General features: G+C 57.7%; 1 protein-coding gene across 1 annotated transcript in view; it reads right to left on the bottom strand.

Annotated features, from left to right (window-relative positions):
- Nucleotides 1-2750: 2750 nt before the first annotated feature.
- Nucleotides 2751-27510, bottom strand: part of Smoc2 (SPARC related modular calcium binding 2) — a 153641-nt gene continuing 128881 nt past the window's right edge. Inside the window, exons 10-13 of the mRNA XM_026414562.2 lie at nt 15403-15505; nt 13578-13852; nt 5756-5793; nt 2751-4012 (exon numbers count right to left, since the gene is read on the bottom strand). Of these exons, the coding sequence (XP_026270347.1) occupies nt 3995-4012; nt 5756-5793; nt 13578-13852; nt 15403-15505 (434 nt within the window). The 3' untranslated portion in view covers nt 2751-3994. The remainder of the gene's footprint in view (nt 4013-5755; nt 5794-13577; nt 13853-15402; nt 15506-27510) is intronic.

The raw sequence follows: 27510 nt of genomic DNA on the forward strand, positions 1-27510 counted from the left end.
CTGGAGACCACTGGCAGACACTGTCCCCTGAGCCCACTCTCCACAGGTGCTGACCCACAGAGGGCCCCGAGGAAGGCCCTGGAGACCACTGGCAGACACTGTCCCCTGAGCCCACTCTCCACAGGTGCTGACCCCACAGAGGGCCCGGAGGAAGGCCCTGGAGACCACTGGCAGACACTGCCCCTGAGCCCACTCTCCACGGGTGCTGACCCCACAGAGGGCCCTGAGGAAGGCCCTGGAGACCACTGGCAGACACTGTCCCCTGAGCCCACTCTCCACAGGTGCTGACCCACAGAGGGCCCTGAGGAAGGCCCTGGAGACCACTGGCAGACACTGTCCCCTGAGCCCACTCTCCACAGGTGCTGACCCACAGAGGGCCCCGAGGAAGGCCCTGGAGACCACTGGCAGACACTGTCCCCCGAGCCCACTCTCCACAGGTGCTGACCCCACAGAGGGCCCCGAGGAAGGCCCTGGAGACCACTGGCAGACACTGTCCCCTGAGCCCACTCTCCACAGGTGCTGACCCACAGAGGGCCCCGAGGAAGGCCCTGGAGACCACTGGCAGACACTGTCCCCTGAGCCCACTCTCCACAGGTGCTGACCCACAGAGGGCCCCGAGGAAGGCCCTGGAGACCACTGGCAGACACTGTCCCCTGAGCCCACTCTCCACAGGTGCTGACCCCACAGAGGGCCCCGAGGAAGGCCCTGGAGACCACTGGCAGACACTGCCCTTGAGCCCACTCTCCACAGGTGCTGACCCCACAGAGGGCCCTGAGGAAGGCCCTGGAGACCACTGGCAGACACTGTCCCCTGAGCCCACTCTCCACAGGTGCTGACCCACAGAGGGCCCCGAGGAAGACCCTGGAGACCACTGGCAGACACTGTCCCCTGAGCCCACTCTCCACAGGTGCTGACCCACAGAGGGCCCCGAGGAAGACCCTGGAGACCACTGGCAGACACTGTCCCCTGAGCCCACTCTCCACAGGTGCTGACCCACAGAGGGCCCCGAGGAAGGCCCTGGAGACCACTGGCAGACACTGTCCCCTGAGCCCACTCTCCACAGGTGCTGACCCACAGAGGGCCCCAAGGAAGGCCCTGGAGACCACTGGCAGACACTGTCCCCTGAGCCCACTCTCCACAGATGCTGACCCCACAGAGGGCCCCGAGGAAGGCCCTGGAGACCACTGGCAGACACTGCCCCTGAGCCCACTCTCCACAGGTGCTGACCCCACAGAGGGCCCTGAGGAAGGCCCTGGAGACCACTGGCAGACACTGTCCCCTGAGCCCACTCTCCACAGGTGCTGACCCACAGAGGGCCCCGAGGAAGGCCCTGGAGACCACTGGCAGACACTGTCCCCTGAGCCCACTCTCCACAGGTGCTGACCCACAGAGGGCCCCGAGGAAGGCCCTGGAGACCACTGGCAGACACTGTCCCCTGAGCCCACTCTCCACAGGTGCTGACCCACAGAGGGCCCCGAGGAAGGCCCTGGAGACCACTGGCAGACACTGTCCCCTGAGCCCACTCTCCACAGGTGCTGACCCACAGAGGGCCCCGAGGAAGGCCCTGGAGACCACTGGCAGACACTGTCCCCTGAGCCCACTCTCCACAGGTGCTGACCCACAGAGGGCCCCGAGGAAGGCCCTGGAGACCACTGGCAGACACTGTCCCCTGAGCCCACTCTCCACAGGTGCTGACCCACAGAGGGCCCCGAGGAAGGCCCTGGAGACCACTGGCAGACACTGTCCCCTGAGCCCACTCTCCACAGGTGCTGACCCCACAGAGGGCCCCGAGGAAGGCCCTGGAGACCACTGGCAGACACTGCCCCTGAGCCCACTCTCCACAGGTGCTGACCCCACAGAGGGCCCTGAGGAAGGCCCTGGAGACCACTGGCAGACACTGTCCCCTGAGCCCACTCTCCACAGGTGCTGACCCACAGAGGGCCCTGAGGAAGGCCCTGGAGACCACTGGCAGACACTGCCCCTGAGCCCACTCTCCACAGGTGCTGACCCCACAGAGGGCCCTGAGGAAGGCCCTGGAGACCACTGGCAGACACTGTCCCCTGAGCCCACTCTCCACAGGTGCACAGAGTGACCCTGCCCCTGCCTGCCCAGGCTCTTCCACTCTCCCCACCTGCGGCAGAACACGTCCAGCTGCTTCAGCTTGTCTGCCCTGGCTTCCTCCGACTCCAAGCTCAGGCCGAGTTAAGAGGCCACTCCTCTCTGACCTGGGCGGCACTCCAGGTGCAAGGAGGGAGCAGAGGCTGCTAGAGCAGGCAAGAGCCTTGAGTAGCCCCAGCAGGGACCCAGAGAAGAAGGGGGAGAGGTGGGAGGTGGAAGTGTCACCTCCGGGTTTCGAGCAGTGTGACTCTGTAACACACTGGCTTTCATCAAGATGGGGGAACCTTTCTGTGGTCCGGTATCCTCTGGCAGGAGGGTACCGGGAGGGCTGCACCCCTCTCCTGAGCCTGGGCTCCCCAGGAGCTGACAAGCCCAGCACACCTGGGTACCAGCCCTGTGCGTCCACACTGCCCACACAGCCTTCCCCACGGCGTGCATGGCAGTGTCCCTGAGCTGCAGGGGGACACCGCGGGAAGCAAGGCCAGAAACAAGGCCTACGTCGTGCAGCCCTGTGCCTCCTGGCCCAAAGCCTCGCTTGGCCTCCACGTCAGCCCACACCTTTCCCATTGAGGAGGTGTCAAGTGGTGTCGGTTGGAAAGAAAAGCCTCGATGCAGTTTGATCACATGTCTTATTTTAATCTAGGAAAAATGATTAATTTCAAAGTTCAGCAATATAAACGAGTATCCACAACAACTAGGCTCACAGCTGTTTCCTAGACGATGCTGACGCGCGTTCGTTGAGCTGGCCTGGGACTCCCGGCCTGTTCTTTGCCTTTGCACAATAAGCACAGTCCTTGTGACGCCTCTCCACACACTCTCAGGGTCGTGACTGCTCGGGACACGTGCGGGGGACCAGGCCACGAGGGCCTCCTACAGAAGTCTGAGCTGGCTGGCCTCACACCTCTCGCTTAGGGCCAGGGCCAGGGTGGCAGTGGCCATGAGAGCCAACCCTGCTGCTCACAGTGGGCACTCAGTTGCTGACCGTCTTGTGCCACACCCTCAGATGGACTTTGCTGGCAAGGCCCCTGCCCTGAGGCTTCAGCAGTGTGCGGAGCAGGAGCAGGAATCGGCAGCCTTTCCTGAGGCCCAGTCCACACCCTGCCCACACCTCTGCCGTCACGCCTCCTGGGGGAGAATGTGGGCCATTTGTTTAGGGACAGCTTTGTCTTCCAGGGGACCCTGGGGGCACAGAGAAGCAGCTGGCAGGAGTGGCCTCCTCACAGCCTGGGTCTCCTCTCTGAAGGAAGGGCCCCTCAAGGGCGCCTGCCTGGACTTATCTGAGGCCAAAGCAAAACTCCAACAGAAGCCTGAAAGTGGAGGTGAAGAAGTTTGAAAGCTCTCCCCCAGCCCCTGCCATCCTTCCTGGTGACCTGGCTCATGGGTACGAGAGACCTCGGGAGAGCGAAATGAACAGACCAGCACAGAATCCCAAGAAACAGCCAGTCCGAGCACAGTCAGGGCAAGACCTAGGAACTCCATTTCAGTGACACTTCGAGGAAGCCCCAGCTGCGGGGACAAGGCTGGCAGCCTGTGGACTGAGAGAGCACGGGCAGCCCGAGGCAGGGCTGCAGAGGGCCTGGAGGAGGCTGCCAGCAGCTACCCCGGGCAGAGCCGAGAAGCTCCGTGCTTTCCAAACTCCTGTCCGCCAGGCGCGGGTTTCCACGGTGGACAGAGGCCACATACGTTGTATGTGAGGACTCCTCTGAAGCCAGCCTTCCATACTCCAGATCCAAACCGTCCATTTAAACATCTCGTTTCTACCAAGTGGATTTACAGGTAAAGTACAAAGTGCAAATACTATGGGCTTGTTTTTAAATCGCTCTTTGGTGAGGGAGGTTCCCACATGTCTAGAAACCGCCATGGAAGGGCCAGCTGCTCATCCTTGCTTCCTCGGCTGAAAAAGAGAAGAGGGGAGTGTGAAGGGTGTGCATCTGCGAGGACCAAGACCTGCCTCCTGGGAAGGAGATGGATGGCCCCCAGGAGGGAAGGCCGGGAAGGGGAGCGCTGGCCTGTCGAACGAGAGCATCCTGGACGTACTCACCCTGGCCCCTGAGAAGGCCAGAGTACCAGGAGAAGCACACCAGTGAGCACAGCAGCACTGACTTCAGATATTCTATGTGAGCCATACCTTGGTGTTCTGCAGATTCTCCTGTTCCCTTAGATTCATCACACGAACACGGCTTTTATAATCTAATTTATGCTTCAAATTTGATAAAGCCACAGTTGATTTTTAAATTTTCCTTTTCACCTTTCCAAGAAATGCACTTGGAAAAGCATTTTAGTGCAGATCTCTTGCTCGGTCAGCACCTAACTTCCTGTTGAAGTCCCCCTCCACGGGGACTAGCCCTACAGGTGAGTTCACCCTGGCTTCTGCGGGTTACTTAGGATTATCAAACTCTGAAAACCTAGGCACCTTCTGGGTTGCCCTCGTTCCCTTGATAGAGATCTAAGGAGGCGGGGGGAAGAGAGAGCCTGGCCGCCACACCAGGCCCAGGACAGGTCTGTTCACCTAGTCATCATGGCAAGAGCCCTGGGCATGCTTCCCAGCCACTGCAGCAGAATTGCATCCTGGCTCAGCCTCAGCTTGACCACAGCTCGGACACACTCGGGAGGCGGCTGTGTGGCTCTATCAGCTCCGGGCATCTGCCTGTCATGCCTGCCTTGACAGTCTTGCCTATGGTGACGCACCCACAGGCTTTGGTCGTTGGCACCACTCTGTTTCTCAAAGAAATGCCAATGGTCTTCAATTACAGTGTCACAAGCAAGTCCCAGCCCTTACTCCCAGGATGGCATCTGCAGCGGCAGCCACCCTAGTAAAGACACCAGCCAGGCTACACCTTCAGGACGAGAGAAGCCGGGGACGCTGCTCCAGCTCCGTTCTCTGGACAAAGCTGAAGATCCAGGCTGATTTTCATTGTCTAAGGAAGACAGTCCTTGGGAGCCCCGGAGCTCCCTGGACACCTGCTTTCCCAGCAGCCGCTTTTCAAGTAGGTGATTTGCAGGGGGATTTGAAAGTTAGACCATAAACATCTGTGAAACGAATCTTACAAGTCTTCCCCCCTAATGAAACAGTTTTAAATCACAACTAAGGTGCGTGTGGAGGTCCCCACTTACAACCCAGGGGCTTGCCTGAGGGTGTCCTACAGATATCAAAGGGGAAGGGACAGACTTCCAGGGAGGGACAACAGTCTGCTGGACACGCTGTCCTGGCTGTGGCCCGTGGAGCTGGAGAGAGGCACCACGTGGCATCCTTTAACCTCTATAAGATGAGATTCAGAGACAGAATATGTCTGCAAACACCAGGAGAAGCCGAAAGCCCTCAGGAGCTCAGCCTTGTGGCCTCGGGCTCTCCTCCTCCTGCCCTCTTCTGAAAATGCAAGAAATGAACTTCAAGCACCCAGAGGACAGCTTTGAGACAGCCACTCCACAGAACAAGCAGACGCAGAAACTGTCCTTAGAATAATTAAAATTTCAAACGATAAAAGGAGGGCGAAATCTGTAACTGAATGATTCAGCAAGTTGGTGGTTTTGGGTGGCACTTGGTGGGCGGGGCCGGGCCCACAGGGACAGGTCCTTCCTCTGCTGCTCCTTCTCCGGATCTCAGCATCTCAGTAAGCTCCAACAGAGACACACTCACCTGCCTTGGAGCGGAGCCCTCGGCGCTGCCTCTGGGGGCTGGGAGGGAAAAAGACATGGTTACCAAAGGACTCCTTCACTCCGGAGGCCACGGTGACCTCAGGGAGGTCATCTGCTCTATGAGGTGCTGCTGACCAGCAGGCGCCGTGTGGAAGGACAGGGGACGCCTCAGGCAGGTCAGGGGCCGGGCCCCCACAGTGCTCAGGCCCAACTAAAGAGAGTTTCATTTAGTCTGAGTTCCTGGGCCAAGTCCACTGACCCAGAGAACTTTCTTCTAGGACCTTCCCCACGTTCCCAGAGGAGACGAGGTTCTGCGAAGGAGGCCCTGAGCCATGTACTGTACAAGGCTTGGAAATCTTTGGTTTCATATTAAAATCATTAAAAATCACCATGTTTGTCTCAAAATGACTTCCCCCAAATCTTTGGGTAAAATTAAAGCTGCCGGGAGAAGCACTGTGTCCTCCCTGGCTTCACGGCCACACCCCGGGGAACACCTGGGTCTCTCCTTCCTTCTCACTCCGAGCCTCAACTTGTGTGTCTTGGTAGCTTCTCATAGGCAGTCCTCCTGCCTCCCCCTTCCTGACCCCATCTTTGCTCAGTGCTCCTCCTGGCCCACCTGACGGCCGCCCTCTCCTTCTCCCAGTTCCGGGCGGCTCTCCCATGCCCCTGGCTTCCTCCTACCTGGAAGGCAGCCCCCCTCTCCATTTTCTTTGCCCTTCCTCCTTCCTTCTCCCTGACACTGAAGATGGCTCTCTGGTGGGCTTGGGCCTCATCTCCTTCATATCTGCACCCACTCACTGGTGGGCTAGGTCAGCCTCTTGGCTTCAAATGAGACCACTCCTGAGGGTGCCCGGGGGTAGGGGGCCGGCAGTATCTCCTCAGCCGTCTCTCCCCAGTCAGATTCTCCCCCTGGCTCCCCACTTAGGTGTGCAGGGGGCGACTCCAGGGCCCAGGACTGGACTCCACCGTTCCTTCCGGGACAGGCTGGTGCTGCTCTGGAGCTTCTCCGGCTCCACGCCAGAGCGTCCTCATGCTGACCCCTGCCACTGCCCCTGGTGTCCTGTCGGCCAGGCATAGCTTGGCCCTACCCCCTCTGCTTCGCGCTGTGCCGACCTCCACCTGCTCCCAGCGATGGGACCTGTGCAGCCCCCGCCCACAGGTGGCCTGCACCACGTGGCAACCGGGATGCCTTTACAGGAGTCAGGACACATCCTTCCCACCGAACCACGGCTGGCCTCTCGCCAGAAGGCTGACGGCCTCTCGCCGGAACGCTGGCCAGCGTCTCCTACACACAGCGCAGGCGGGGTGCCTGCCACCCCCACGGGTCTCCTCTGCTCCGGGGTAGGCCGTGGAAGGGGCGGCGCTGCTTATCTTCTGACCTATTTTGGCCACGTCCTGGACAGGGGCACTTAGTAAAGAGCCTTCAGTTAGTCAACAGATAAAAGGCAATGTTTGTCCTGCCAAATTCCTCGATTCATTGTTGATTCATATCTACTCGATAAAAAAAAGAAGTGGAAAAAAAGGACTCTGTTTTCCTGCCCTATCTTCCTTGCCATGTCGGGGCAAACAGAGACACACTGTGGAAGGGTAAATGCAAATGTATTTAGCAAACTCAAAAACATTAAATAATCAGGAGTTTTCTTTGTCTCAAACGCAGGTTTTAAAAATGACCCAAGTACTAGGACACCACTGCTCCTCTTCTGCTTCACTTTGCCTGAAATGACTACTTTAGGGAAAAAATGCATGGTGCAGTGGCCACGCCGTGACCCAGTGACCGGGGAGGCTGAGACCGGAGATCCAAAGGCTAGCCTCAGCAACTTAGCAAGACTTGGTCTCAAAATAGAAAATCAAAGAGGGCTGGAGGTGTGATTCAGTGAAAGAGTGTCCCTGGGTTCTAGTCCCAGGACCACAAAAAGAGATGGGCTGATTGATAAATAGACAGATGGACAGATAGATTAGAAAGAAAAATAAGAAGATTTTTTTCCCAATGATTCAAATCCAAAGAGTACTACAGTGATTCTTTGACTCTCTTTGGGGCCAGTGTGGCTATTCAGCAACAGTCTGTTTTTGTTTGGCTTTTCTTTATGGCTAATGTCAACCCCCCTCATAATTCAAGGTTGCTATGGATTAAAGGTGAGTGGCAGGAAGAAAAGGTCAATATCCAGTAAGAATAAGAAAAAAGCTTGCTCTGCTCTGCTGATGAAGAGTATGGACTTCGTCCATGGCCTCTGGCACAACTCTCCACTTAAGATGGGGAAGGGAGAGGCACCAGGCGGAACGGGGAGAGAGGAGAATATGTTCTTAAGGATCTCAAGGAACAGAATGTGAGTTATCAACACAAATCCCCAGCACTACCACTGATGAACATGGGGTCCAGGCAGGCCACAGGGAGGGAGGGGACAGCGTGTCTCCTGCCACCGCACTGCAGCACAGGACATCTGGGGCCTACGCCTCTGGCCCTGCCTGGTGGGGACCAGCCTGGGCCAGAGGCAGCTTGGCCACTTGGTAGAAAAAGATGATTGGGTCAGAGATGAATGTCTCCTGATTGCTGAGCTTCTGTGCAAAGGCTAGATTGAGAATTGTGAAATCAAGTTGATACCTTCTGACTTTGTTTTCTGAATCCTTCATGAATCCATCTTTTTTTGCTTTATAATGATAACTTTCAGATAATCATTTCCTTTTTGTATTTTTTATAATATGATTGTTTATATCAAGCTTGCCAATGTATCTTAGAGGCACTAATTTGAATGCAAAATCAGCTGTAATTGCTTCAGATCAATGGGGTTAATTTAGAAAGTGCCTGTGTAAGAGAACCCTGGGGGGCGTAGACCTCTAGACCTGTGTATGGAACGTTTCTTGCTTGATTTCTCTCCACTCTAGTAACAAAAGCCCGTCCTGGAGATCGAGCAGCACACAGGCACCAGCAGGTTTGCATATCTGCAGCCCCAACCAGTCTACACCCATGTGCTCGGCTCTCACTGTGACGGGCTGACACTCTCCTAGCTCCACATGGGCAGGCAGAGGCCCAGTCCACGCCCAGTCCCCTCCCAGGCCGGGCAGCAGTGCCATGAGACAGCATCTGCCAGGACCTGTGGAGTGGACCTCCCCCCACCCCCCGAACAGGACGACTGCACCACTTTAAACACTTTAAACCCAAAGGAGGCACATGACCCCGAGTCAGGGACAATCTGTGGTCACTGTCCTACAGCCTGACCCACGAGGGCGGCCAGCTTATACATCAGGCTGCCCTCCATCGGTGCTGCCAACTCCTAGCACTTTCCAAAACCAAGCTCCTCCTCGGCCTTAGCAGGCCAGAGTGGAATAGTCACATCAGCCACCAAACTGTCACACAAGCTTCCCCACACTGCCCTAGGAACTCGCTTGTCCATCGGAAGCCAGTCAGTGGGCAGACACCCTCGACCAGGGGTGGATGAGGCTCTTTGATTTTCTGTATCTGCTGCTGTGGGTCTGCTCCTCTCTGTGCCCTGGGCTGCTGAACTTGGGTTTGGACCTCCATAGGGCTGGGTGTGCGCTCTCCTCTCCACACCTGGCATTTTGCAGACTGCTGGGCATTTGGCACTTTGTATTTTGATGCTCTACTCTCTTCCTACACACCCTCAGACCCGGCACCTGTCTCCTGTAATCTCCAGAGGCCAATGTCTTTGGTGAGTGACTCCAGAGCAGACGTGCAGGCTCCAGTGTCATGGCAAGACTGAACCCAACCGCAGTGGACACCTGGGCTGATGGCCTGCTGGGCAGAAGTGTCCCCCATGCACCGTCACCAGCCTGGGAGTACAACAGCCTGCTGGCCCTGGAGGCCCACCATGCAGTTAGCATGGAATGGGTGCTCTGACTGTACCAAGTGCTGAGGCTGAGACAGACTCCACAGGGAGCAGTTCTGAGGGGACAGTCTACACAGTGCCAGGGGTCACAGCTGAGGGGGCCTTACAGTGCATAGGACAGAGAGCCGCTGGCTTCCCTGTAAGAAACCAGACAGCTGGGCGCAGTGGCCAAGCTTGTACTCCCAGAGGCTCCGGAGGCTGAGGCAGGAGGCCTGCAAGTTCAGAGTCAGCCTCAGCAACTTAGCAGGACCCTGTCTCAAAATAAAAAATAAAAAAAGTCTGGAAGCAGGGCTCAGAGGTTAAACGCCCCTGGGTTCAACCCTCGGAACTAAAAAAGATAAGAAGAAATGGGAGAGTGGGCAGTGGGGGGTGTCCTGAGGGGAAGAGGCACCCTTGCAGAAGCCACCTGGAGACCCCCCCAGGGACCCCAGCTCCTGAACCCGTCCTGGCAGCAGCTCTGGTCCTTGAACGCCCGCTGACCGCGGCAAGTGTCCTGCTCCTCCAGGCACAGCCTCTGCACTGCTTCCGCCGAGGGAAGGACTCCGCAGGCTGCGACCCCACTGCAGAGCAGGGGCCAGGCACTCCATCCTCCGTGGGGTCCTCAGGGCTCTGGAGGCTGGCCCTGCTTGGGCTTTATTCCTAAAGTGACACTAGGCCTCCAGGGTCCTAAGCAGCAACCAGCGTAAAGAGAGTGAGGCAGGTCCCGGGCCCCAGGCCGAGTCAGGTGGAGCAGGACAGAAGAGCCCAGAGCCCCAGCTGGGCCTCCGCAGGACCAGCAGGAGGTGGGGGTGCAGCTCCTGTGGCAAAGCCAGGCCCAGGTGCCCAGAACTTCACCTGGGTGTCTGCAGGGCGCAGGCACACTGCTGAGGACAGGGACCAACAGCAGGCGGGACTGCAGACAAGCCCCCTGCCCTGCCCTGGTCCTGAGGCAGCAGCAGAAGACAGGACACAGTGCTGGGTCCTCATGTGATGAGCGTCCTTGCCCGTGGTGAAGCGGTGGTGATTACCCCTGCCCTGTGACCTCACCACCCAGGACAGTGGCCAGGATAACACGGCCAGGAGGGCACACAGCCTTGAGTGGACAGCATCAGTCGGAGCCGCTGCTGCTCCAGGCACAGCAGGGACATGCCCTGTCCCCCTCTGTAGCGCACACCTGCTGGCTTCCTGTCCTCCCAAGAGTCTGCTTCAAGGCCAGCTCCTGCCACCCTGACAGGGTCCTTGATGGACACAGAGGTCTCAAGTGATTATGAGGTTTGTTCCTTGACCCCTCAGGCGCGGCGGGGTGGGCCTCTCCAGAGTACTGCCCCCTGGTCAGAGCAGAGGACAGCTGAGGTGGCACCTGGCCTCTCCTAGCTGAGACCTGGTCAGGACAGCTGGCAGCACTGGGAGCTGCAGAGATGCCCAGTCCTCGCAGAGGAACCAGCAGGTGGTCTCACCGAGAGGCCAGTAGAAGCAAAGCTGGTCATGTAACCCTGAGACAGTCAAGGCAAGCACCGGGGACAACACGAGGCTGGTGTCCCCACCGCCTTCCAGGGGCTCTCCCCCAGCTCAGCTCAGATGAGCCACCTCAGAGTGCTGCTACACACCGGAGGGCACAGAGACCGAGGATGCCACTCACGAGTGCTGGGAACAGCCATGCACAGCTGCCTTCCCAAGGGTGACCCGAGGCTGACCAGACTCCGTGATGTGGCTCGGCTGCCCACCCTGCCCAGCACTGGTGCTGCCCAGACGAGGACCCAGGCCGGCCCCAGTGAGGGGCTTTCCCCCATGGCACACATGTGTGGCCGGGGCCCTGGGGCTCTGACCTGGCTTCTCCCCGTGTGTGGCCTCTGAGGACGTTAGACCCGACTCTCCTGGGACTCCCTGGCTGCCTGTGACAGCAGGCTACTTATGCCAGGCCCACCGCAGAAGGTGCTTCGACTGCTAAATCTGCTAAGCCACAGGAAGAGCAGGTCTGGACACTGGTCTTCTGGGCTCATACACTGGCCTAGACATTTGGTTGGAGCCCGTTCACAGGGTTGGTGAGCTATGTCCAATGGCACCTGAGTCCTACTTTGAACTTTAAAAGGCAAAACATATTTGGAGAGTTGGCCACTGATTTGAACAGTAAAAGCTTAGTCCCCCCACGCCTTCTAACCCTGTGGCTCTGGGGTTCTGACCACTGGCCTGCTGCCCAAGTTCGCTATTATTTCTACAGCAATGGTCTGCAATCACCATGTGCTGTTTCTCAACACCCTCACCTGAGGCAGTATGTACACCTTAGGAAGTGAGCACAGACATCACACTCGGACACACAGGGAGTGCAGACACTAGGAAGTGAACACGGACATCCCACTCTGACACACAGGGAGTGCAGACACTAGGAAGTGAACACAGACATCCCACTCTGACACACAGGAAGTGCAGACACTAGGAAGTGAACACAGACATCCCACTCTGACACACAGGAAGTGCAGACACTAGGAAGTGAACACAGACATCACACTCTGACACACAGGAAGTGCAGACACTAGGAAGTGAACACAGACATCACACTCTGACACACAGGAAGTGCAGACACTAGGAAGTGAACACAGACATCACACTCTGACACACAGGAAGTGCAGACACTAGGAAGTGAACACAGATATCACACTCTGACACACAGGGAGTGCAGACAGGAAGTGAACAGAGACATCACACTCTGACACACAGGGAGTGCAGACAGGAAGTGAACACAGACATCACATTCTGACACACAGGAAGTGCAGACAGTAGGAAGTGAGCACAGACATCACACTCTGACACACAGGGAGTGCAGACAGGAAGTGAACAGAGACATCACACTCTGACACACAGGGAGTGCAGACAGGAAGTGAACAGAGACATCACACTCTGACACACAGGGAGTGCAGACAGGAAGTGAGCACAGACATCACACTCTGACACACAGGGAGTGCAGACAGGAAGTGAACAGAGACATCACACTCAGACACACAGGGAGTGTAGACAGGAAGTGAGCACAGACATCACACTCTGACACACAGGGAGTGCAGACACTAGGAAGTGAGCACAGACATCACACTCTGACACACAGGGAGTGCAGACAGGAAGTGAACACAGACATCACACTCTGACACACAGGGAGTGCAGACAGGAAGTGAACACAGACATCACACTCAGACACACAGGGAGTGCAGACAGGAAGTGAACACAGACATCACACTCTGACACACAGGGAGTGCAGACAGGAAGTGAGCACAGACATCACACTCTGACACACAGGGAGTGCAGACAGGAAGTGAGCACAGACATCACACTCTGACACACAGGGAGTGCAGACACTAGGAAGTGAGCACAGACATCACACTCTGACACACAGGGAGTGCAGACAGGAAGTGAACACAGACATCACACTCTGACACACAGGGAGTGCAGACAGGAAGTGAACATAGACATCACACTCTGACACACAGAAAGTGCAGACAGGAAGTGAACATAGACATCACATTCTGACACACAGGGAGTGCAGACACTAGGAAGTGAACACAGACATCATCTCCAACACACAGGAAGCAGACAGGAAGTGAACACACACACAGACATCATCCTCTAACACATAAGGAGTGTAGACAGGAAATAAACACAGACATCAAGATCCAACACACAGGAAGTGCAGACAGGAAGTGAACACAGACATCACACTCTGACACACAGGGAGTGTAGACACTAGGAAGTGAACACAGGAAGTTCAGACAGGAAGTGAACACAGACATCATGCTCTGATACACAGGAAGTGCACATAGGAAGTGAACACATACAGGAAATGCAGACAGGAAATGGACACAGACATCATGCTCTGACACACAGGAAGTGAACACACATAGACATCATGCTCCAACACATAACATCACCCTCCAGGCTTCACACTGGCAGCACACACAGGAAATGAACAGGACATCACACTCTGACACCGGGCGTGGGGACATGGGCAAGGCTCACTGTGGCGCTTCCGCGTGCTGGCTTTGCCCTCCTCCTTGGTGGCGCCCAGGCAGCCCGTCAGCTCCTGCACAGAGATGGCCTTGTTGTTATTCACGTCACAGTACTCCACGAACTTCTTCACACACTTTTTGGGCTTGGATTTTTTCCGAAGGAATCTCTTGAAGGGTTTGATTTCCTTCTTGCCAATGTCCCCGCTGGAGTTTTTATCGAGCAGCTTGAAGTACCAGTGCACCACCCGCTCCTCCAGGGTGTGGCTGGGGTCTGGTTCTGAGAGTCTGGAAGGAAGACAACCTGTCAGGATGCAGAAGCTCCTACTGTCTCCACCCAGCCCTCCAGTGTCCCCCTCTGTGTGCACTCACATCAGAGACCGATGGACAAGACTGAGGAAAAGCTAATCAGGAAATTCTCCAGGTTGGCTTGGAGTCACAGAGGCCACAGTGATCATGTGCACGTCAGGCATGCACCTGGCCTTGTACTTGGGGAGAAAAGCTCCAGGACTGGGCCTGGGCACCTTGATGGGCAGGTAGGAACAGCCACCACACCCTCCTAGGTCCTCTGGGCCCCTCAATGTGATCATTTTTGAATCATATAATGCAACACACATACATATAGCAGGTGTATTGAGAGATCCAATTCAAAGCTCTTTAAGGCTACAACTAGACAATTTCCCTGGGATTAAAAAGCAGTTTGCTGTTTTAAGGAACAAACAGGTAAAAGCTGCCTTGGAAGCCTGGCTTCGAGTCAGACCTGTAGGCTGCACCTGCTCACAAGGGAGGAGGTTGTGCATACCCCACGTTGGGCCCTCCCACAGGCTCTGCCTGCCACCCTGCCTGGGTGTGGTAAGCTTTGCCCCTGAGTGTGAACAGTGGGCAGTCTGGCTGGCTGACACTGTTGACCAGTTTCCCAACTCTCGGAGGAGCTTCTCGGAGAGCAAGTCACCCATGGCCTTCAGCTGCAGCTCCCATGAGAGAACCCTCCCTACAAGATTATGAGAAGTAAAAAGCTGCAATCCCCGTGACGTTTTGCTTAATTAAATTCAATTTTCTACCCAGTCATGACCTTTTCTGTTAGCATTGCCTTCCCCCTGAGTTGTCTACAGCAGAGAGAAGATGAAGGTCCTTTTGCTAAGAGACCAAACGCTTACCTCACCCTGGATGGATGAGAAGATTGAGGGCTGGGGGACGGGGGGAGAAGACCGACACTCCATGGAAATAAAATGTTAGACTCTCCACTGGAAAAAATGTCCTTAAAATGCACAAATATATATTGCTAATTGTCAGGAAGAATACAGAATGCTTGGGTTGCCGTGGCAACGGCCCACGGGGGGTTTCCATCCTCCTGTGTCATCCGTGGGGTACAGAAAGGCACTTGTTCCCACAGGGAACAGGGAGGCAATGCAGCTCAGCTCCAGGCAAGTGTGCAGCATACCAAGGGGACCTTTGGGGTCAGAGAGGAGTGACCGTACCTGCTGCCACTCAACCACACTTGGAAACTGGGAAGGTGGCGAGTTTCATGAGCGGCATGTTCTACAATAAGTAAATCACATTTTGAGAGTTTTAAGTGAAACATTTCATTCCAAGGATTTAAAGTCTGATATATAACTGTAAAATGGGGTCTCATGACAGAGGGCATTCAGAAGTGTTCTCCTGTCCCTGGCCCTCCTCACCACAGGGACCCTGGGAAATGGTAGCACAGAGAAACCTGCCGAGCAGCCAGCCTCCTGGCCGTGGAGGCTCTTCCTTCAGGCCCGAGTACTTCCAGTGTCCCACCCTTAGGATCTGCTCTTCCGTGAACTTCCAGGGCTTCTGCGGGAAGCACAGCATACCTGCCCGATGGGGAGGAGGGGTCAGAGACAGCATGGACCATGTCTGTGGACAGTGCATCCAAGACGCTTGTCAAAAATTCATGCTTTTTGGCACCAGGACAACCTGAAAAATAAAGGCACATTACAAAACTCACAAAGGCCAACAGGTTTTTCTCTACAATGGAAAGAAATGGCTCAGTGCTTAGAAAGTCTAATGTTGGGCTACTTTAAAATTAATGAGCTAATTTAACACTTACAGGCACTTTGAAATATGCAGCTTTTGATTTTGAATCAGATATTATTGATTGCAATACTTGACATTTACTGAATTACGTGAGACTAAGAGCCATACAGTATTTCCCTGATGGACGCAGCTTGCTGTCCCGTCTTACGCAAGGCAAGCCAGGCTCGACACGGTCAGGGCGCACACCAAGCCCTCCAGTACTGGAGCTCTAACCCTGGAGGCTTCTTGGCACTGTCCACTCTGCAGCCTCAGCTCTGTGGCCAGCCACAGGGGGCAGGAGAAGCTCTGCAGCTTCTGCCAGGAGCAGCCCTGCACATGGACATCAGTCGGACAGGAGTCAGCACTAGCAAATCCCAGAGCTGACCTCACATAGGTTCCCAGAATCCAGGAGCAATCCAGCAATTCCATGTATCTACAGATCACTATTCCACAACGTATTTTACACACAAATACCACATCAGGACCCGTCTGTTGCTCACCCCCTGTGGAATTCCCTACACCTCTCTCTGTCCTGCCATGTCGGAGACCTTCTCCCCACCCTGAGTTCAGGACCAAGAGACAGCCACCCACTTTGGGGTCTTTCCCTCCTGCGAGTCCCCCCCCCCCAACGTCCTGGTAACAAAGCCTGCAACTGGGAGGTACCATCATGGAGCCCCTCAGCCTAACCACGCTGGACAGCGCGAGCATCCCTCACTGGGCACACTCTCCCCACAGAGAGAAGACCCAGCAAGGCTCGCTGCTGGACAGCCCAGCAGAAGAGACTGATGAGGGCCATGCCAGGCAGAGGGCAGGGGAATGGTGTCCGTGCCCCTCGACAAACTGGAAGACCGATGATCACATCCACATTGGAGAGACAGAAGCAGAGAGTAGAGACAGTGAGGCCAGGCTGGACTCCATGGGGGTGACTCAAGGGACACTGGAGACGGTCTCCCTGGGGGGGGACGGGTGCTGCGTCCAGCAACCAGCACACGTTGGGTTCTCCTCACACACAGAGCCAGGCTGCCCCTGCCAACCACGGCCAGGACCCCGCTGCTCCAGACCCCATGGCAGGGAGGCGTGGCCCTGGGCAGCAAGCAGTCTCCTCATGTGGTGAGACCAGATGCAGGGAGAGGCCCTGTGAGGAGCCTGGACACTGCCATGGACAGCAGGAGCCACAGGCACCCAGGCGCTGGTTCTGAGGCACACTGGGCTTCCCCAGCTGCTGTCAGGAAGCAAGTAGTCTAGACCACAGGGACAGAGAACACAGGAAGTGACCTGTAGACACAGGGGACCTCTTAAGATGTCCAGGGCCGTATGAGTCACAGACAGGAGTTTGGACTCATCTGAGGAAAGGAGGGGCCTTGGAAGATGTGGAGAAGGGACACAGTCTGATGTGATCCTGCAGGTGTCATGGTGCCCTCTGCAGACCACAGATTGTGGAGGACCAGAGGAGTCCAGCTGAGGCCACTGCATGGTCCTGGAGGACCAAGAAGGGTCCTGGGAACCTGGCTCAGGATAAGCCAGGCAGCGGGAAGCTGGGCTCTGGGGTTGGGAGGGCCGGGGTCTAAGGGCCTCCTGAACCCAAGTTCAGAGCCATTCCTAGCTCTGACCCAGTCTCCAGATCACTCTAGTGAGCAGCTCACGGCCTGAACTCCTGTGGCCACAGAGGAGTGAGAAGACGTGTCCTGAGCACCCCACTTCCCCCAGGGAGCACTGGAGCGCTTCCATATGGTTCTGCCTTCCTTCCTAACGTTCTGTGTGGGCTTTGCCATGGAGGAGAGCTGAACGGGGGGAGGTTTCTTCTGGAACTTGTACTTTAAGACCCTAAATCTCTTCAGCTTTTACCAGGTGCGTGAAGTGTTTCCTAGCAAGTCTCCCTGCAAACCGAACCTGGCCAGTGTGTCCACCTATGGGCCATGGCTTGGAATTCAGAGGCTCTGTGCAGGGCAGCACATCTCTTCCTAAGCACTTTCTAGGCATTTTGAGACAGATGCACTGCTTTCCCTATTGTATCTTCCCTGGGGCCCTCATGGGCCCTGCAGCCTGTGGCTGCTCCAGTGCGCCCCAGGCACGAGCTCCCGGAGGGACCCTGCCAGCCGGGATGCATAGTTTGGAATGGTGGGGAGCTCCTGGAGGGACCCTGGTCAAAAAACTTCTTAGTCTTGCCATTCAAAGAGAGCCATCCCTTTCTCAGGACTGAGGCCTGTGGTCCAGTATCATCTGCAGGGTCGGTGGACACAGGGGTCCCACACCTCCTCAGTGCAGTTCTTCTTGGCCAAGGCGGCCGTGTTGGCGTGTGGTTAGTTACATGCAGTGTGTTGTCATGAACTAGTGCACCGAGGCTTCTGAGCCTGGGGACAGCTGGCCACAGAGCTGCTGCAGAGGGCATCTGCCCACCATCCTGCCACTCTGTGACCTCTGTCCAGCAGGCCGGGCCCCAAAACGCACGGCATGGGAAGGGGTGGCTCCATGGTGTGGGTGCCCCTGGTGCTGCACCCCTGCGAGATGATAGGAGACCAGGATTCAACACCCACGGCCACAGTCCACTGCAGGCCCAGGGACTATCAGCACTGCGACCCCTGACCACCCTCACCACCAACACCCCACCATGCCCATGACGCTGAGGGTGCCCACGTCAGTTCAGATCTCACACCTGGTGTTTTCCACCATGGTCACAGTGGTCCTTGGGGACAGCACCCACAGCAGCACATTGGGACAGGAAGGCAAAGGTGAGCAGAGGCTGACTGGCCTGTTACAGAGTCCGTGTCCCTACAGGCAGTGCTGGAAGGCCGGGTGGGGACGCCAGGCAGTGGTTGTTGGCTGCTGCTGTCCACCTGTGCTGAGCACCACGCAGCCCAGGTCTGCCTGGGTGGGACTCGGGGAGGACCCCCAGACCTGGGTGGGACTGGGGGAGGACCCCCGGCACCTGGGTGGGAATGGGGGAGAATCCCTGGCACCTGGGTGGGACTGGGGGAGGACCCCTGTCACCTGGGTGGGACTGGGAGAGGACCCCTGGCACCTGGGTGGGACTGGGAGAGGACCCCTGGCACCTGGGTGGGACTGGGAGAGGACCCCTGGCACCTGGGTGGGACTGGGGGAGGACCCCTGGCACCTGGGTGTGATGGGAGAGGACCCCAGGACCTGGGTGTGATGGGAGAGGACCCCTAGGACCTACCTGGGTGTGATGGGAGAGGACCCCTAGGACCTGGGTGTGATGGGAGAGGACCCCTAGGACCTACCTGGGTGTGATGGGAGAGGACCCCTAGGACCTGGGTGTGATGGGAGAGGACCCCTAGGACCTACCTGGGTGTGATGGGAGAGGACCCCTAGGACCTGGATGTGATGGGAGAGGACCCCTAGGACCTACCTGGGTGTGATGGGAGAGGACCCCTAGGACCTGGGTGTGATGGGAGAGGACCCCTAGGACCTACCTGGGTGTGATGGGAGAGGACCCCTAGGACCTGGGTGTGATGGGAGAGGACCCCTAGGACCTACCTGGGTGTGATGGGAGAGGACCCCTAGGACCTGGATGTGATGGGAGAGGACCCCTAGGACCTACCTGGGTGTGATGGGAGAGGACCCCTAGGACCTGGGTGGGACTGGGGGAGGACCCCTGGCACCTGGGTGTGATGGGGGAGGACACCTGGCACCTGGGTGTGATGGGAGAGGACCCCTAGGACCTACCTGGGTGTGATGGGAGAGGACCCCTAGGACCTGGGTGTGATGGGAGAGGACCCCCAGGACCTGGGTGTGATGGGAGAGGACCCCCAGGACCTGGGTGTGATGGGAGAGGACCCCCAGGACCTGGGTGTGATGGGAGAGGACCCCTAGGACCTACCTGGGTGTGATGGGAGAGGACCCCTAGGACCTGGGTGTGATGGGAGAGGACCCCTAGGACCTACCTGGGTGTGATGGGAGAGGACCCCTAGGACCTGGGTGTGATGGGAGAGGACCCCTAGGACCTACCTGGGTGTGATGGGAGAGGACCCCTAGGACCTGGGTGTGATGGGAGAGGACCCCGAGGACCTACCTGGGTGTGATGGGAGAGGACCCCCAGGATCTGGGTGTGATGGGAGAGGACCCCTAGGACCTACCTGGGTGTGATGGGAGAGGACCCCTAGGACCTGGGTGGGACTGGGGGAGGACCCCTGGCACCTGGGTGTGATGGGGGAGGACCCCTGGCACCTGGGTGTGATGGGAGAGGACCCCTAGGACCTACCTGGGTGTGATGGGAGAGGACCCCTAGGACCTGGATGTGATGGGAGAGGACCCCTAGGACCTGGGTGTGATGGGAGAGGACACCCAGGACCTGGGTGTGATGGGAGAGGACCCCCAGGACCTGGGTGTGATGGGAGAGGACCCCTAGGACCTACCTGGGTGTGATGGGAGAGGAACCCTAGGACCTGGGTGTGATGGGAGAGGACCCCCAGGACCTGGGTGTGATGGGAGAGGACCCCCAGGACCTGGGTGTGATGGGAGAGGACCCCTAGGACCTGGGTGTGATGGGAGAGGACACCCAGGACCTGGGTGTGATGGGAGAGGACCCCTAGGACCTACCTGGGTGTGATGGGAGAGGACCCCTAGGACCTGGGTGTGATGGGAGAGGACCCCTAGGACCTACCTGGGTGTGATGGGAGAGGACCCCTAGGACCTACCTGGGTGTGATGGGAGAGGACCCCCAGGACCTGGGTAAAGACACATGCCTGCTGCCAGATGGCACCTCATGCTGGACACTCTCCAGGGGGTTCATGGAAGACCAAGGGCTCCGGGGCACAGGGTTCACACCTGAGCTGTGCTCTTCCTGCCCCACAGCAAACACACCCCGTGGCTTCACTGTCAAGGGTCCGTTTTCTGCAAAGATGCCCTCTGACCCGAGGGACAGGCCTCACGAGTGGGCGAAGTCTGTGTGTTCATCATCTAGTGCCTGCGGGAGTGACCTGAAGTGAGTCCTGGGCAGGTGGCACCAGAGGAGCCGTGTCAGACCAGGAGGCCTGCAGAACTGCCTGGGATGGAACTTGCCATCCATTCTACCTACAATGGTGACAGAATAAAGGCTGATGAACCTGAAGCGCTGGTCGGGAGGGGAGGCTGGTCACCTAGAGGCAGCCACAGCCATCGCCCAGCAGAACTGGAGGACAAAGCGCTTCTCCCCAGCACAGTGTGCGCCATGCCCACCTCAGGACCTCCTCTAACACCACGCTCAGTGCGCACAGACCTCCCCAGTGCACGACCTCCGCTCCAGGTCAGGAGCATGCCCTGTGGACCCTCTGTCCTGCCGCTGACCTGCCTATCCCCCAGAGCCTGCACTAGGTCAGAGGGTCTCGGAACCCGGGGTAGATGGATGACCCTGTGGAAACCAGGCCTAAAGGTGGAAGCCAGAGGGAGCTTTGGGACCCACCCAGAAGCCAGAGGCTCACCCCAGGGCCTGGGAGCCGATTCTCTCAACAAGGACTGACAAGGTGCCCTGGCTCAAGGCTGTCCTGTGAGTGCCCCTGAGGCGGTGGGCTGCTGTGTCCTTCACCAGTGAGCACCTGAAGGTCACGGATCCCTCCAGCCAACACGATGCAGTCCTGTTTATAAAACCACAGCAGCCTCGTGCAGAGGGAACGCTCTGGAGCGGTCAGGGCTAACACAATTGTCAGAGAGGCCGAGGTGATCTGAGGTGACCCGCCACACAGGGCTGCCCTCCTTGATTGCAAACAGCACCCAGAGACCAGAGTCCAGAGGGCCCCTGTGTGTGACACCGAGAAGCATGTAAGTAGTGCACTTCTGTAGGAAACTTTCCAAAATAATCGTGGCCCTCAATGGCTGCCAGCCTGGGGTCCTCCAGCCGGACCCTTGGAAAGTGCGAGGCACCAGGCAGGGGTTCTGCTCCCAGCTTGGTGGCTTGGCTTCACTTTGGTTTCTCCATGTATTTCAAATAGTTCCCAAAAAATTCCCTTTGGTGAAAGCTGGCTCTCTAGGTGCCTAGAGCTGCCGTGTGGGGGGCAAGCAGTGGCCAGATCCTGAGACCTACTGCCCACTGAGATCTACTGGCTCCTGAGGAGGACACCCCGAGAAAGACGGCTGTGAGCACTAATGCTGGCCATCGCCAGCCACTGTTGTGTGCCATCTCACGCACAGACACGCCCTGTGCCACCCACAACAACCTGGGGTGGGGTGTCTGTATTCTCTCTGCTAACTGAGGTGAGGTGACTGAGGCGCAGACACAGTGACACAGTGGGCTCAATGGCATGACTGGCTCCCAGTGTCCCCAACCAGAGTGCAAAGCTCATGGCCGAAGGCACACTCAAACCAAAGTGACGCAACCCATGCCACAGCAACGGACTCGCCTCTCTAATCGCCCTCCTGCGTTCCCACCTGGGCCTCCAATGCTCTGCTGCCCTCTGCCCACCCACACTCCCTGGGGCTGCCTCCCATCCAGCCTGCTGTCCTGCCTCTGCAGAGGCTATCAGTCTGGGCTGTCCTTCACGCAGGGCCACCTTCAACGCTTGTTGAGTGGCTCACAACTTGTTTCACACTTTCCTTACTAGGCCCAGCATCTGTGTCCCTGTGAGCTCCCGAGCCCACGTCGCAGAGAGAAGTTCACTAGAAAGCTCCGTGCACAGCACGCACCCGCTTCTCCCAGGGGCTCCCTTTTGCTCAGTCCTGCAACTTGCTCCCTCAGACTAAGAAATGGGGGCACATACACCAAAACCTCCGGGGAGGGGGCCTGGGTGGCACCCCCGCCGAAGGTGCCATCAACAGGTTTCACACGTGGATTTCCCCACAGCTCAGGGCGTATCTGACTGTGGCACATTTTCCGGATGATCCTCAGCTTCTTCCTGCCTGGAAAACAGAAGGTCCAGAGGCCAAAGAAGAAACACTGGTCACTTTAACCTGACGTTCTCAAAGACAAGGCCGTGGGCTACCCAGCTGCTCATCCCCGCGCGCCCGGAGCTCGGTCCTGATGATGGCTCTTCTGGGAGGATCGGAAGCTAAGAGTGGGATACTTGAGGGCAATCAGGATGTCAGAGAGTGAAGGCAGGACGTCACCCATGAGGCCAGGAAAGAGGGCCACCCACATCCTGGTGGCTTTGGAAGAAGAATGAGACCAAATACGGCATGTACAGTCCTCCAAGATCCAGCGGAGAGAGGAGCACTGTTCTGGCAGCCCTGTTATGACCACTATGGCTCGGGAAGCAAGCAGAGCTCCAAGACACTCCCAGTGGAACAGAGCAGGAAGAAATGGCCAGCCCCTTCCCACCCCAGCCGAGGGCCAGGTCTCTGCACAGGATTTGTCCTGGGCCCTGCCTGACGTCACCCTCAGGATGGCACCGAGTCCCTCAAGACAGCCGCCACAGCAGATTGAGACTGTAAAACCCACCATGAGCAGCTCGGGGAATGAGTGCCAGGATGAGGCCGGGCCCTGGGCAGCGCCATGCTAAGCTCCGTGCCCAGGAGGGGGCAGAGATCTCCAGGGAGGTGTTCAGGAGAGCGAGTGCCTCAGGGCTGCCTGCGTGCTCTCCACCCGTAGCTGGTGGTCTCCATGGAGACCCTGGCAGCCGTCAACAAGCAAGAAGAGTGGAGGGTGGGGACCCACAGGAGGGACGCAGCACATGGCAAGTGTCCCCTGTGGTGCCCGGTGCAGATGGGCTCTGGGTGCCAAAATGAGACCCTTCCTCTGAACCCCACGCCCAGCCCCATGTCTTGAGGCTGACACTGCTTCTTCTTTCCACCAGGCTCCCGGGACCTGCCCCAACCCCTCCAGCGTGTCACTGACATGGGAAGCCCAACCAGCCCCGTTTAGGGACGAGCTGTCTTGCTACTCCTGCGGCGTGTGCATTCTCAGGCTGTTAACAGGACACGGCATAGCCCTAGACCTCCGTGCTGGAGGCAGCCATGGAAGCTGACTTCCCAGAGGAAGCGGATGTTACAGATGCCACTACTCTGTCCTCGGGTACAGAATGAGACCAAATATGGCATGTATAGTCCTCCATGATCCAGCGGAGAGAGGAGCACTGTTCTGGCTGTGTCCACAGCTGGACCAGACCCTGTCTCCCAGAGCAAAAGCAGCCAGCTGGAACAGGCTCCTGAGTGCCACCTCGTGCTGGCTGGCAGCGGGCCCTGGGGAGCCCAGTTGACGGCACCCCTAGCCCACCTGGGGTGCAGCAGAGTTCCCGTGTTCGGTGGCTGCCCCTCCCACAAGAGTAGCCTGGGTAAGAGCTGAGGGCCCTCGGGACCAACACCACAAAGCCATCTCTCCATCCACGTGGAGGGAACCACCTGATCAGTTTTGTTGCTTGCACTGTGTCACGCTGAGCAACTCAGAATCAAAGTTGCTGCAAGTGTCAGCTGCTTTGCCATTAAAGTGCATGCGTCCTCCCAACATCTGCCCCTGGGAGCAAGAGGGACGACCCCTGGTGAAGACACTCCTGCCTGGGAGTCCACAGGGGGCCTTCTGTACTCTATGCCTTCCTGCTTCGACCTGCAGCTAAGGCAGCGGCTGAGGCACCCGCTCTCCCAGGCCAGCCGAGGGAGGCCTGTCCCCCAGTGCCGTCCATGCATGAAGCCTCCGCTTGCCCAGCTCCAGGAAGACCCCAGGCACTTCACCACAGTGTCCACACCATCACGGTGATGCCAAAGGCAAAGCCCTGGGAAGGGAGAGTAGGGCAGGAAGACGGTGGGCAGCGAGAGTCTGGTTCAGACACAGTGCCCTTGGGCTCCAGAGGGAGCCTGCGTCTGGCTCAGCAGAGCAAGAAGAGAGGAAAGTGCACTGAAGAATCCAGAGATTGGGTGCCACTTCCTGGTGGAGAAAGGGATCTTCTCTGTGGCACCACCGAGGGCACAACTCTGAAGCAAGGGGCAGTGTGCTCGCCTGCAACTTTCCAAGTGGCACATTGTCCAGACGGCACACTGTCTGTGGTCTGTGCAGACCTGACCATTGGCCTCACGAGAGGAGGAGCCTGTGGTCCGGGTGTTCACTCAGCTCACTGCTGACCCCAAGTCGACATGCTGGAGGTCAGAAGCAGGGACGTTTCGCTCATGAGATTGTCCTATAAATGTTTTCCTCAGGCTAGATTTTGACACCTGTCCTGTTCCTCCAAGACTCTAGGGCCTGCAGCACAACTCTTCTCTGGAGCAGGTTAGATGAGGAGCTGTTCACCTTGAAATCTCTTGACCTAGGAACCTTACCAGCCACCCCACAGGGAATGGCCCTCCCTTTTAGAGATGGCAAGTGGGCCACCCGTGAGAACTGAGCAGCCCTACATTGCCGAAAGCCACCTTCCCGCCCAAGGGTGTGCAAGCAGGTGTGGCCGCTGTTTCCAGCCTTGAGCAGGACGCGTGGGCTCCGAGGCTGCAGGGTGCAGTGGCGGCTGAACACTCCAGACATGCAGGACAGACCAGCCTGGGGACAGCACCTGGGGTGAAGGGGCTGTGCCAGTCTGATATCCTCAGTTTGACTGTCATACGGCCCTTCCACTTGGGTGATAATTAGAGAACAGGATGCATGTGAAAGGGAAGCTGTGCCCTGGACTTCCCCGGAGGCCTCATGCCTCCAGGGCTGGCCTTGCAGAACCCTGGTGCTCAGGGCAGTTAGCGGTCCCTGCTCAGCGCTCTTCCAGGGCCTGCCTGCACTCGCTTGCAGGGGCTGAAGCAGCATCTGGTGGGTGCAGTCTTCTTACTACGGCAGCTGAGCCCTGGCCACGTGCACACAGGCAGAGCAGGAGCAGGCGGCCTGCACTCCAGAGGGGCCCGTGACAGGCAGCTCAAAGCACAGACAGACTCCCTTCCTGCTCCAAGGCCCGTGGTCCGGGTGAGAAAACCCAGAGCTTGTCTGTTTGTTTGCTCTGGCCCAGGGCTGGCCATCCTGGCCAGGGGGACTGGATGGTGCCTTGCACACTGCAGAGCCGAGAAGCAGGCTGGCAGCGTGGACAGGCACAGCCACCTCAGCCCAAATCACGCTGCTCCCCTCTGCTGTGCACACCCCCTCATGGCCTGCAAGGAGAGGCCAGAACTCCTGTCCTGCAGAGGGGCAAGCCTGTGACAGCCACATGTGTGGCAAGGTGTCTGCCATGAGGTTTGAGCCCACAGTGTGAACAAAGAGTAAAGAAGGTGAAAAACGAAATCACCACAAGCACATGCCAAGGGGAACAGAGCCTGAGTCCCAGGAGCACCGAGAGGAGGGTCAGGAGCGGCTCTTGGTCCGCGGCGCGGAGGACGGGCCTCCTGGCCTGTGCAAGTCCCTGATGTCGCTGGGTCTCGACACCACCCTGCAGGGAGCGGTGCTGGGCGGGGCTCCGGGGTCTGTCTCTGTGTGTCCTGTGCCTGCCTGGCTGCGCTCTGGGCATCCGGGGAGGTGGTCAGCACCGTGCAGCAACTTTCTCACTTGCTTCTGTAGAAATCACAGGAGTTTCTAGAAGCTGCTCTTGCAATAAGGCTGGAGGAACTGGTCCTGGCCAGAGTCGCCTCAGCAGGCCCATGTGCACTGTGACTGATGAGTAACTGCAGGACCTGAGAGCTGGAGGTCACTGCAGTCACCAGGGCACATGGCGCGGGCACAGCTCACTCGTGTACACCCACACTGCAGAGCCTCCTCTCCGAGCAAGCCTGCCAAGAGTTCAGGACTGTGCGACTCCGGGACCTCAGCTCCGGTGCCCTCTAGGCGCTCAGTGGCACCCTGTGCTGTGCCAGGGCTCTGGTGGCCACTGTCTACTCCTAATGACAGAGGCCAGCCCAGAGGGTGGCCGACTGTTTCCCCGAGGTGCTTAGATGAGACTGGCCAGTTACGGAGCTTCCTCCCGGCCACCCCAGTACTGGGTGGCTCTGACTCCTCTGGCCGACAGCCCCCTCACCAGGGCCCGAGAGCCCCCAAGGCCTCCACACATGCTCCCCCGCCTGACCCTGCCTTGTGCATCTCATCTGTGTCCTCCACACGGCTGCCAGAATCACTGTTTTAAATAAAAAATGAATGATCCACTTCTGGGCCAAACCAATAAGCCCGAATCCCTTAACAGACATGAGTGAACTCCTTTGAGAACGTTGCACGGTGACCTCGATGGCTTCCCGAGTCTCTCCTGACAGCTCCTTAAAGAATGTGTGCGATATGCCATGGACAGGAGAGCCCAGAGATGAGTAGAGAGGACACTAATCCTCGCTCACACCAGCACCGTCCTCCCACAGCTGCCCGGCCTCAGTGGTGGAGGAGACGTGGCCCTGGCCCTGCAGGCCGCCCTGCACTTCTTCCTCACATGCCTTCTGTGGCTCCAGTACCTGCACCTGCCTGTTGGGCTCTCCTGTGGAGGAGGAGGTGCTAGGAGATGGTGTGAAAAGCACCAGGCAAGAGGCTTTGAACTGAGGGGGGACACCTGGTGGGGCCCAGCTCCATGGCACTCTGGCTCTCATGACAGCACAGCCTCGCACGCCTTGAGTCAGGAATTCAGCGGTGGCCAGAAACCATGCAGAACTGGACGTTAGGGCTGGCAAATTCAGAAAAAATAGCACAGGAGTCAGCACACAGCCTCAAGAGCATCAGCAACAGAGCCACGAGGTGATCAGAGGAGGGGCGGCGGAGGCAGCGGAGGCTGGCGATGAGACCAGGTGCAGCAGAGGCACAGCCTTCTCTCATTTTGTTCCTCTCTGCTTCAGAAAGACTTCCCCGTGGGAGAAACTGCAGCAAGCTCCCCTTATGTTGCATCTGAATGACGACTATCTCAGAGCACGTCAGAGGCCACAGTTCATGACAGATGAGTCAGCGTTGTCAGCTGGTTAGATCCTGCATGGATTTAAGGGACAGTGTTGTCGGTGCCACTCCATAGGGGCATAGACTCTGAGACATCTGAGAACGTCTCGGAACAAAGGGGACCTCAATCCCGGGCAGTAAGGGGTGCGTGATAAGCAATCCATCAAATAAGGAAGCACACAGA

Source organism: Urocitellus parryii, chromosome 8 (genome assembly GCF_045843805.1).
Source record: "Urocitellus parryii isolate mUroPar1 chromosome 8, mUroPar1.hap1, whole genome shotgun sequence".
NCBI classification, from domain to species: domain Eukaryota; kingdom Metazoa; phylum Chordata; class Mammalia; order Rodentia; family Sciuridae; genus Urocitellus; species Urocitellus parryii.